The sequence below is a fragment of the Prionailurus viverrinus genome, chromosome C2, assembly GCF_022837055.1.
Source record: "Prionailurus viverrinus isolate Anna chromosome C2, UM_Priviv_1.0, whole genome shotgun sequence".
In the NCBI taxonomy this organism is placed as follows: domain Eukaryota; kingdom Metazoa; phylum Chordata; class Mammalia; order Carnivora; family Felidae; genus Prionailurus; species Prionailurus viverrinus.
The window spans coordinates 134,282,379-134,294,796 of NC_062569.1; the positions used below are offsets into that span (position 1 = coordinate 134,282,379).

General features: G+C 34.2%; 1 protein-coding gene across 1 annotated transcript in view; it reads right to left on the minus strand.

The window, feature by feature from the left end:
• The window catches only part of TMPRSS15 (transmembrane serine protease 15), a 121,964-nt gene that overhangs the window by 87,421 nt on the left and 22,125 nt on the right, over positions 1 to 12,418 (minus strand). Inside the window, exons 6-7 of the mRNA XM_047873966.1 lie at positions 7,239 to 7,370; positions 933 to 1,041 (exon numbers count right to left, since the gene is read on the minus strand). Of these exons, the coding sequence (XP_047729922.1) occupies positions 933 to 1,041; positions 7,239 to 7,370 (241 nt within the window). The remainder of the gene's footprint in view (positions 1 to 932; positions 1,042 to 7,238; positions 7,371 to 12,418) is intronic.

The window sequence follows — 12,418 nt, forward strand, 5'->3', positions numbered from 1 at the left end:
ATTAAAACTATTATACAGTAAGTTGGATCGGAAAACCACAGTCCTACCCAGCTGTTAAGAGAAATGAACTAACTAGAATGTCATTTATCAAAGTGAATTCCAGAGAACGTTTATTCTTCATGCTCTGTGGAGAAAAATGATCAGTGGCTTAAGATGATTTTTTTAAAATTTATATTGCTCATTAACTTATTTAAACTGAACTTAAAAAGTTATAATGAGTTTATTTCAGCTTTGCTTTTATTTATTTGAGTACAGATTATTTTCCTTTGGAATCTGGGAGGAACATCAGATACTGCTCCTGTGTACAAAATGCTTAGATAAACATTAAGGTCAATCAGTCTTCAGCAGTTTAGTTATTTGGATCATCATAATGATTGAATCAGTGGATTGAATTAAGAGCTTGGAGGTCAATATCATGTATTTGACATGCTAACTGATCTTAGTGTTATTCAAGATCTAGCTACTATTGTCTAGGAGGATGTGTATAGAGGGTGTCCCCAACTCTTAATCTGCCATGACTAAATCACGTCAGAGGACATTTTCATATAGATGCTGGCATAATGAGAAAAGAATCCCTGGTGGCCAGGATGCAAGTAATGGGAAATATTATATATTGCAGTATATAGATATAAATGTGTGCTGTTCACTTTGGCAACCCTTGATTTGTGCCAATCATAAGGGGCGGAAAGTTTGCCACAGAATCCTACGATGGCCCCATTAATTAGACAGAATTACCCATAGGATAGAAGAATGAGAGAGAAACTTTTTGAAGAATGAGAGAGAAACTTCTAGGACAGGTTATCAGTTGGGAAGACTGCTTCATAGCCAGTGAAAATGATTGTTAAAAAATAGACTACAATAGGTGGTAAGACTTATTGTATCAGGGAAAGACTTTATGACTTAACAACAGGGAATAGAAAATGATATATTACCGTATAATCCACTGGCAAACAACACTTGATTTAGAAGGCTTTGGGTAATGAACAGCCTGGAAGGACCCAGAAGTTTCAGTCAACAAAAACCTGCCATCACAAGCTGTGGCTGTGGAAAAAAATGAGAAGTCGTGTTAGACAAAAAACAGTCCTGGAAAGTTTTATCAAGTGAAATGGGATTCAAATGGGCTAATGAACCCTTCACAGAACAGTTATGACTGAATCTATATGACTGAAATGATCCAATAGGAGTAGATCAGATCTCATGTTTAAAATCTATTGCCAATTTTCATATACTTGCTCATAACTCACCATAGATTCCTTTAGAAAAGCATTTTACTTCTAAATGCCCATACCTAAACTGCATTTTTAGTATTTGTCACATTTTTTTTAAAGTGAGTACCTTTCAAAAAATTTATTTAATGTTTATTTATTATTGAGAGATAGAGACAGAGCAGTGCATGGGAGAGGCAGAGAGAGGAGAGACACAGAATCCGAAGCAGGCTTCATTTTCTGTTAGCACAGATCCTGATGCGGGACTCGAACTCCCAAACTGCAAGATCATGACCTGAGCCCAAGTAGGACACTTAACCAACTGAGCCACGCAGGTGTCCCTATTTTTTCATATTTTTAAGGAAATAAATATATTTGAATTATAAACTCCTAATTTAGACAAATAACTACTATTTTTTTGGTCTTATTTTCCTCATTAAATTGGAGTAAGGGTGAATTTTAAATATATGCATTCTGTGCTATGTCCTCCTGAAAATGATCACAATATGGCCAGGCAAATGATATATGTGGTGCCAGTGGCCTGTAGCAAATTCCATTCATCTGATCTATTCCACCCATCTTTTAAACTTCTTGCTTCTTTTGTATGAATTTGCTATCTCAATATTGTCATTCAATATTCCTGAATATGTCTTCTGCGTTTCATGACCACTCATTTTCCTCTTTTAATTCTTGTAGCATATTTACTTCATATACTCTCTTTGATGTCTCGTGTTATTAGTTGTCTTTAACTTATGTCTGAATCATTTCCAGCTAGTTTAAAATCTTACTGAAGGCATAAACCAGGAACCGTACCTCACTAACTTTTGTGTTCCCTTTACAGTTACAATGCATACTATGTGTTAAAAAATAAAAGCCATTTTTTCACAATCTTTAATTTTTCTTAGATTATTTTCTATATACTTTTTACTTAATACTCTTGATACTACATTTTAAAATAATTACTCCTAGAATGTGTCCTTTTTCTCTTGGTAGGTTGTTAATTCCTTATAGGCCAGAAGAATGGAGGATAGGGAGATTTAAAAAAATTACTAAAATTAAATTTCTGCTCTTAGAACGTGAGACTTAGAATAAGCTAATGGATGGAAAACCTCATTGTAACATTATACAACATTTCTGTCAAGTAATTAAATACAAGCTATTATAGGACAACAAATATTTTATATGGACAAAGGAAAAAATTGACAAATTAAACAGCATATAGAAATCTTGGCAGAACTCTCTTGCTTTTGGTTGGCTTTTTGCTATTTTTGGTATTTTTTTAAAAGCATAAGAAATCACTTTATGATTGTAAGAGTGTAAAATTGTAAATTGTAAGACTCAGTCTGTTTAAAAACAATGAGCTAGGAATTAATTGCATTGGATTATAACTTGATAACCTGACTCCCAGCTGAAGACAAAAAACAAAACAACAAATAAGCAACAAACTTGGAGAACAGAAAAGATAATCTAAGATAGAAGCATTAAGCACTGAAAAATCTTCGGAGATCTGGGAAAGGAAATGCAGAGTACTGTGACTTGTTGAGATAACTGAATCTCCTTATGTGTAATTCTTACTGGAGCAAATAAAGATGATTAAGGATAATTTGTATGATTTGAAAATAAACAGCAAAATATCTGATTATTTAATGCAGATTTAAGTAATTTTCTAGTTGTAAAAGGAAACCTCTCATTCACCCTCAACTCTCTGCAAACCATGCCAAATAAATGGGACAATTAATCCCTTAGCTTCAATGACTAGAAAAGTAAAAATAGTGCCTGCTTATATTTTAGGTGATATATGGAGCCTTCCAATCACTTTGTCAAAAAAGCATACGGACTTCAAGATTACAGGCAGTGCAAGCAAGTCCACTGTTATTTTAAATAGTTTATATTTGATGAGCAATCAATCTTGACAGTCCTAAAATGTAACTGCTATAATTGGTGGAGTATTTACTATGTGCCAGCCACTATTGTAAAGGTGTTATGTATGTATTAATGTGATCTTCACAACAACCTTACAAAGTTATGGGTGGGAAAAGTGAGGCACAGAGGGGTTAAGTAACTGGCAAAAGTTTTCCCAGATTATTAGTGACAATTCAAAGCCAGGCATTCTTACTCCTGAGCATACAGGGGTATACTACCTGATACCTCAATATATACAGCTATGGTGATGTTATCATTTACTCTTTGAACTTAAAAGGGGGGGCATGTGTGTGCAGAACTGTAAATAAAAGAAGAAACAAGATTTTTAAAAAAATTCCATCATTTTCACTGTTCTTAAAATTAAAATAGGGCACATTGCAATAGAATTCTATGACAAATAGAAAGAAGCAAAAAAGATAGAAGGAAAAGGGAATTTTCCTTCTGGCTTAAGAATTTATAAAACCAACTCACAAATCTGGAAACATTTTAGGAATTCTTCACTTCTGCATACCCATTCACTACACTTTTGGGAGGTGGATCAGCGGCTCTGTGTTGTACAACAAAATTCAAAGTTTTCCAACAACCTGAGTTATGTCCCTGGTGGCAGGATAGTTGTAGGTTTGTCACACCCTTTTTCAGTCCCTTCTGGGTCCATCACTAGGCTGCACTTCCAATAATGGGCCATGTGACAGATCCTGGCCATGAAACTGTTGCGGAAGTCATTATGTTTATTTCCAGAGGTGATTCCTAAAAAGATCTTCTGAGACAGTCTTCCTTGTCTGTCAGTGGGTTGCAAAGGATCCAGGGGAGGACAAGAGACAGAGGGGATGAGAAAGGAGCTGGTTTCCTGGATGTCTACACAGAGGGCAGCCCCTTGGATCAGGATGTGATAAATAAACTGTTACTATCTTAAATTGCGAAGATTGTTTACCATAGTACTTAGCCTATCCTTAGAAATATGATCAATTTTTCCAGTGTGCTATGAATTTGCTGACTTTCAGTAGGAATGGGCAATCTGCACATCCAGTTCTGGTCTAAAGGGTCATTGATGAATTCTTGCATGTGACTGTTAAGAGTATTCTTAAGAAGCATATTCTGAAAGCATTTAAAAAAAAAACCCAAAAACACGATAGTATTGAGGTACTTATAATAGAAATGTTCAGAATGCCAAAATATTATTATTTCAAGGTGTCGACTCCTTCTAGGGGCCTTCTCATACATTCTTTCATTTAATTTCAGGACGTTTCTGGAGAACCTAATATTACACAAGACAATGAAGGGGGATAGCCTTTCAGCAAAATAGATCTAACCCAGCCATGGATAAGTATGATAACTGGCGTTCAGGATTATGACTTTTTAGACTGCATAGTGCTTTACGGTGCAGCATGAAAAAAAAAATCCTGAGTGGGAGATAAATGAGCCTGTCAAATAATATCAGGCATTTACTGAGCTCTCTGAAAGGTGCCTGTAATGGGAGGGGATTCCTAAAAGTTATGCTCTCAGAACCTCCTGAGAGCTCCCTCTGCTGGCTGAATATTTACTAGTTGTGCGCTTGCACAGGGCACTGAACTCTCCAGGATATATAAAACAAACATGATCTATGCCCGTTCACCGAGGTCTATTGTGCACACATACAGAGGCATGCAAACAATCTATAGAGACGGTTGACAACTTCCAAATAGGTCTGAACATTGGTCTAAAGGCTGTGAGTCAGCATCTTTCCTTCTCATAGGTCAGCTAAAAAGCGAACTTTCCTGCTGATGCCATTCTAATCAGAAGAGAAAAACAATTTTAAAAACTCTTGGTTCAGCTACAGTCAGCTATAAGTTGCATAAGACCTAAATAACTAAGGACTAAAAAAGGAAGCTATGTGAGGAAGTCAACATTAATGTGACTCTATTAATAACACATACTAGAATTAGAGCTCACAGCTGGAGAAAAAAGAAAGAGAGAGTGCACAAGGGTCAATTTCATAGAGAGAGAATTCTCTTAAATTAATTTTTTGGGAATGTAGATTGATGGACACAAGCTTTCACATAGAAATTATGCTATTAGATGATCAGGTTGGTGCTGAGGTGAAGTGCACTAGGCTTTTGGGCTCACCATCATTAAGGATGAATGATGAACAAAACAACTTATAGGCCTGAATCCTAGCTGGATAAGGATAGATTAACTGATTGATTAGTCCACATTTATTCCACAAAGGCTTTAAATTTGTTTTCCAAGATAAATATAATGCTAATTTTAAAAATCAAATAGCGAAGAGAGCCAATAAAAATGAAAAATGAGCATCTAGAGACTTAAGAAAGTTAGTGACATGGATGGTCTGTTGATACTAAAGTTCACTTAACACAAAACCTCCATGACGTTGAAAACTAAAAATGCAGTCTGATATGTACTTAAGGCAAATTTAAAGAATTAATTCAGTTCTAATGCCAAGGCTCATGCCATTAATTTATAGTGACTTGGAAAAAGAATTCATGACCTTGTAACTTATTTTAGGACAAATTGTTACACTAACATGATACTTCCACGGTTATTTTTGGAGATGCACTGACATTACTTTACCATGAACATTATTAACTCCATGACATTGAAGACCAAATAATAATAGGTGTAGTACATTTTCTGATTATTGAACTCATCTTACATATTTCCCTCTACTTAAGTTTATCAATTATCATTATATAGGCTTAAAGCTATGTGTCTAACTTTGACATTCATTATTCTTTTTGAAATATTAAGAAACATCACCTTTGTTACCTCATGATGGCACACTTGTATCATATTCTCCCTGAAAAGCTTTTGGAAACTGCCTGGAAACCATAGCAAAAAAAGAATGTTGCTTTCTTCTTCTTTGAGTAACTTAGTTATATAAAATAGATTAAAAAATATTCTGTAGCCTGCACTTTCTTCCAATATGCTCTGAGTGCACTTCAAAGTATGTAGTTAAACTTTGAAGGTTTGAATTTTATCAAAGAACATTTGAATTGGGATTGCTTAGTAGAAGCCTCTTTAGTCAAGTTGCCTTTTTTTTGAGTCGCTCCTGGAAAACAGGCCAACTGCCTGTCTTTTAAAGTGAGTACCGAGTGGATAGGTAACTTTTTAAGCTTTGGTTGTTTTTGGAGCACTCATCTTCAATTAATGTCATACAAGAAGCACAAAATGCAACAAATAAAAGAAGAGCAAGTGTAGAAAGTTGTAACTACAACCTTTGTACATTTCAGGAACTAATTGTGCTCATGGTCAATTTTAAGACTGATTATAAACCACACCACAGATGTGTTCAATTCATGCTTTCTGTTTAATTGTTTAAGAAAAAATTATAAATTAGAATTGTTCCTATAATTCTTCACCTTGCTTATCAATCTATATTTGTAGTTATGTGATAATCTTTCATATATATGCTGCACAACTATCAAATGAAATAAGTCAAAAAGTAAATATGTTTAAATCACTTAGAGTCATGCTTGGCATATAGTAAGTACTACTTAAGTGTATAATAATAATAATAATAATAATAATAACACTTAAAACAGATGCCAAAGTTTACAAATAAAACATGGATGTTTTATTCATAAGACAAGATCTTATTCATAACTGTTTCTATTATTCATAGAACTACAACTCAAGTACATTTTTTCTTGTCTCCATGTCAAAGATCAAATAAAAGCAACAATCAAAATTAAGGAGCAGCAATTACTGAGTTAGAAGCCATTGAAATCACACACAAAAAAAAGATTGATATTATGGTGTAATGCTAAAAAAACATGAAAGTGCATTCAAATTCATAATAGTTTGGAGTAGTTTATTAAAGGATGAGAAACAATGACATTCTCTTCCCTCATTTATGACAAACATTAATCACAGCATTGTATCCATAAACATCAAATAGAATTCCACTTAATCAGTGTCTAATATTGCATAAAATAGATTAGAAAAATATTAATATAATTATTTTTTTAGATTTTGTATTAAATTATAATCATGTGTATTGGAATATCTCTTTCTCCAGTAGTTTCTGGTATCTGAGGGATATGTGTTTGTGTGTACACAGTGAGGGAGGATGAAAAAGCAGTGGGGTGAGAAAATGTGGGGGACATTACTTACCACAAGTGTCATTGTCTTCATCAGAGCCATCTGGACAGTTAATTTCTCCATCACAAAATAAATCATTTGCTATGCACTTTAGACCATCAGCACAAGGACTAGAACCAGGCAGGCATTCTATTGAGACATTTCCTTTAGAAAAAAAAAGATTGAATTTGTAAATTTCTTGCATAGTACATTTAATTGCCAACCATATGTACAACGTTTGGATATTTGTTACGTATTTTTTGTCATTTAGGTCTTTACTCAGAGCATGTATTTCAATTTCCAAAGTAAATATTCATTTCATTTAATTAATTAGTCATTTGTAAAAGAAGCTTAGAATTTTAAATTTGGAAAAGAAGATATATATTCCTTCATAGATGTTGAATATGAATGTTTAATTTCTTGATTTTAACCTTGATAAATTAATACTATAGTTTGGACATTTAGCTCCTAATGATTACACCTCCTACGATTGTTTATACGTGTTATGCGGGGCAATTTGTTGGAATGTTTTTCACATTATCTGCAGTATCCAGTAACCACTTCATTTACTTATAAACTTATTATTTGAAAATATGGGGGCTGAAGTAACGTTTACATTCTGCAGAACAAAATTTGTTGGTGATGGCCATTTTATAGTAGAATAAAACACTTAAAATTCCCAGTACATGGCTACATTGAGCAATGAATAAACCCAATCGCTATTTCCATTCAGTATTTCTTTGCTGCTTGAGTCAGAGATTCTTAGTGGGAAAGATACAAACATTGCCCTGAAGAATTCTATGCCATTCTCTGACCAGAATCCGATCCATTTGCTCTCCTCAGCCTGTCTTGTGCTTCACCTGCTCCTCTTCCATATGCCTACATGCAGGCATGGATCAAGAAACACATTTTACTTCTAGAAATTGACTTGGAAAAATTAAGTGCGATCCTTAAAAATGGAATATTCTGCACTGCACTGCCATCTGCTGGGTTTTAAAAATATATTTGATTCTGAAATTTCTCCTTGTGTTCCACAAAATTAATTGGGAAAATGAAAGTGCATGTGTCAATTAATCTACTAAGGTAATACCTAATTTGGGACATTTATGGACAGTATTGCTGGGGATATATTCAACTAAATTAGACTTTTGTAATTGGCTCTAATTAAAATGAATATAAACCAGTGGGAAATTCATGGATCGATCACCTAACATCTAAAACAGGACACGATAAAGATCACAGCCATTGTAAAGGACAGAGCACCCCCATTTAAGGGAATAAAAAATGGTAAACATGGTATTGAATAAGCCCAAAAGCATATTACAACTGTTGATATATATGAGATACTTATATAAGAGTCCTTAGTCATTGAATCCCTAATCTAAGAAAGGCATAGCATTGATAGTATTCCACAAATGCTTGCTAAATAACAAAAAAGCATTATTCTAGGAAATCTATATATAATTTTAACAGTAGTTAATAGAATTCTAAGTATTTAGCATTTAAAGGAACAATTGAGGAATACAGCTAAGAAGATGTATAATTTTGTCTGTCCTAATGCTTCTCATGGGAACTTCATGATGATTCACATGTCTGTCTGTGGCTTACTGAACTCTATAGATTGAGCATCAAAGCCACACTTGCAAGTGATAACAATTGGGATCTTTTGATCTTATTAATGATCATTTATTCACTACACAAGTATTTATTGTTTATTTATTTAGGTCAAAAATTTTTAAGGAATGGAGATAAAAGGATGACTAAGACATAGCCTCTATTCTCATGAAGCTTGGACTTTAGTGAAAAACTAATTCATTAACTTTTTTTTTTTTTAAAGAGGTATAAAAAAGTGCAACGGGAGCACCAAGGGTTAGGCAATTATTTTCCTTTTGAGTCAGAAACTGAAAACATCTTCATATAAACTAGATTTTAAAGGATTCTTAGAAATGTACCAGGGAGAGGGAAATATGGAATGCATACATGGTGATGTGACAAAACACATCAATATATGGAACACAGGTAAGTCTAAACTTATCTCGATATTTGTGAAGGCCATGGCAGGAAGGGAGTTTGGTGTCAAGTCTAAAAGAGTTTTCTTTAATTTTTTGTTAAATGACGGAAATATTTTTTCTGAAATTTTTTGCATATGTGTGGTATAGTCAGTCCATGTGTCATTAAGGCAACCCTGGGACCAAGTGGAAAATCAAGTAGAGTAAGGAGGCCAACTGAGAAGCTGTTTTTATGGTCAAGGTGAAAGTGGTTAAGGATTGGAACACTGACGAGCTCCTACTAGTGGATAAGGGTAGGAACTTTGCCCTGGTAGAGGAGAGTACAATTGCTATTTTTCAAGTGGAATAGATGAATTTTGGTGACTAGATGTGCTCCTGACTGGAGAGGTGGAAAAAAGGACACTTTTGGAGTGGCCCATTGAATTATTCACGGTCATTAGTCACCACAGTAATTATAAGAGGAACCCCTGGGGGGATTAGAAAATGATTCTAATTTGAAGTATTTTGATATGAAGGTGGAAATATTAGGTACTCTAGTTTGGGTTGTACTCTATTTTCCCAGACTCTGTTTCACAAGCACCTTTCAGCTGCCTTTGTCCATGAAGAGAGAGAAGTTCTTCATATCAAAACCGATATAGAAAATATAAATATAATTGTTACATAAGGATGGAACATTTGGAGATTTTATCAGATTGTATTTTTACCTTGTGTTCTGTCTTTCTTTCATCTCCTTGTATACACATATATGATGATAATTTCCAACAAAACGATTCACTACAACATTAACTTTCACAGAAATTAGCCAGTTTTTAAAAATGACCTTCCATTCTTAAAACTAGAGTTCTTCAATTTGTGTACTACTTTGTTTGCCATTTCATTTCACAATATTTTGCTCTGGTATTTCTCTTCTAAGAAGTCTGTACTGTACTTCTCAATAGGGAATTTCTAGGAAAGGAGTTAAATAACTATATTTAAAGAAATGTGCACAGAGAGAATAATAATTGGCTCTGTTTACTAGAAGGTGAACAAATTACCTGAATATTAATTACTCTTATCTTGAGTGGGCAAAAAAGGTGTGCATGCATTTTCATATCTATATGGTATTTTATCATTGGCATACTATTTTTCTTTTGGCATTTTGTAAGAACCTACCTATTAATTAGTATTATTTAGGATTCTGCAAATGGAAGGTTTTAATTGTTCATTTATATTTGTACCATGAAGGATTCAGTATAAACTGAATGTGATAACTCCAGAATGATCCAAAGCCACAACAATTTTCAGTGATTTGTGGTGAGGAATCTCCTGTGCTTACTTTGTGCAGGCCCTGTACTAGGCAGGTAGAGGATAAGAAGACAGAAATCCATTTATTTTGTTTTTCAAACCAGTTACAAGGAGTGTTACCTACAAGATAATAATTTTTAAATCATGTTTTAGAAATCTTGGATTTTTATTTTTCCTGTTACTTAAATGGAGATAATAATTCTTGGTGGACAAAACTGTTTGAGACAAGTTCAGCCCAAGGCCCTTATAACATACTTAGCAGGGAAAGTGGAGTCTGAATCCATGTATGCCTGCCTTTAGAGACTAAGTTTATTTCTCTACACTGTATTGGCAAAATAGATATCCCCTTACAGAAATTCTTATCAACTTCGATATAACTAATTTCATCTTTTTAGCAAGACCATGGCCGGTCAATCCAAATAAAATTACAGTGGAAAAATACTTTAACAGTTCTGGTGTCATATGCAAAGGGATGTTTTAGCAGTGTGCTTAGCAATATACATGCTGTTTTCTCAAATGCAGAGAAAGAAAAATACTTAAAGTTCCATTTGGTGTTGGATAAAGTCCCTGTGTCTTAGTCCTTGGGCAATTCAACTGAAGAGTGTAATTCTACCTTAGCTTCTCTTGACCCAATTTCATGTTCTTTACTAAATCAGCCAATTCTTTTCTTCCAATCCCCAATCCCCTCCACATAGTAGTATTGGAGCAAGATTGCATTTTGTATGAAACTGAGAAAGTCCAAAATAGTGAAACTTTTGTTTTTCTGCAATCATTGCCTACGTAGTAAGCAACAAAAGACTAGAACAAGCTATATTCTAGAAATCCTTCAAGCATTTGAACAATCGCCCAGAACAGCCCCTCTTGGCTGTAGCCAAGAAATCAATCAGTGGAATTCAATCCCGGTTCCCATCTCCCTCCTCCAGTGTTCCAAATGGGTTAATAAAACTTTACAGTAATTGGCAACAAAGGCAGTTGAACAATAGGACATAATCCTCATGGACTTTGTACTCGCTATCATACAAAAATTCTCTTTGGCAGAATTTATAATAGCACTAATGCCAGGTATATGATGCATGCATTTGTTGATTTTTCTCAAATTCTGTCTTCCAGGCACATAAAGATGAGAATAAACTTAACATCCCTGAAAGGCATATTCATAATAAATTACTGCTTGGAAACTGTGGTTTTCAAGTGTAATTGCCTCGTTCCCTCTATAAATCGATAGCATCTCACTGTATGAGAGGCACAAATGGAATGGATGACTGGGGACTCATGGATCCAGTAAAAAAGGGAATATAAGATGTTCCCACTTCCTTACCTTAGTATGATTCTTTGAGGATTGATTAAAGTAATTCGATACAGTTTCCAATAATAAGAAAGCTTTGGAAATGGAGTTCTTTTAGTCAAATAAAACATCGGATTAAATGAACATTACCAGGTACAATGATCTTGTTTTAACCTTAGTTTAGTTTTTGAAATATTTCTAAAAAAAGTATTGCAACTCTTTTTTTTTTCCTGTTTAACTCAGAAAGGGAAAGGGAGAAGGAATCTAACTTTGCATCAGTCATGAATTGAGACAGTGCAGTGTTATCGGTGTTATCTCTCTTTTAATTCTCATGATTGTTCTCTCAGATATGTATGTTAGTCTAAAATTAAAAAAATAAAGACTAGGTAGCTTGTTGAACACCACATATAGTGATTGGTGCAATTAGTTAATGATGGACTTGGCTATGCCTTTTCAATGATTGTATGCTGTTTTTTTTTTTTTTTTTTTTTTGGTCTTCATTTTAAATATCCAATGCCTAAAGTGTGAAAGATAGGACTAAATGTATATTGATCCCATCCCTGTAGCTTACATGTGGGAAAGGAGATTTTTGCTTCACTTCCCAGGAAAGAAGGGTATGAGGGAAGTATCACTCC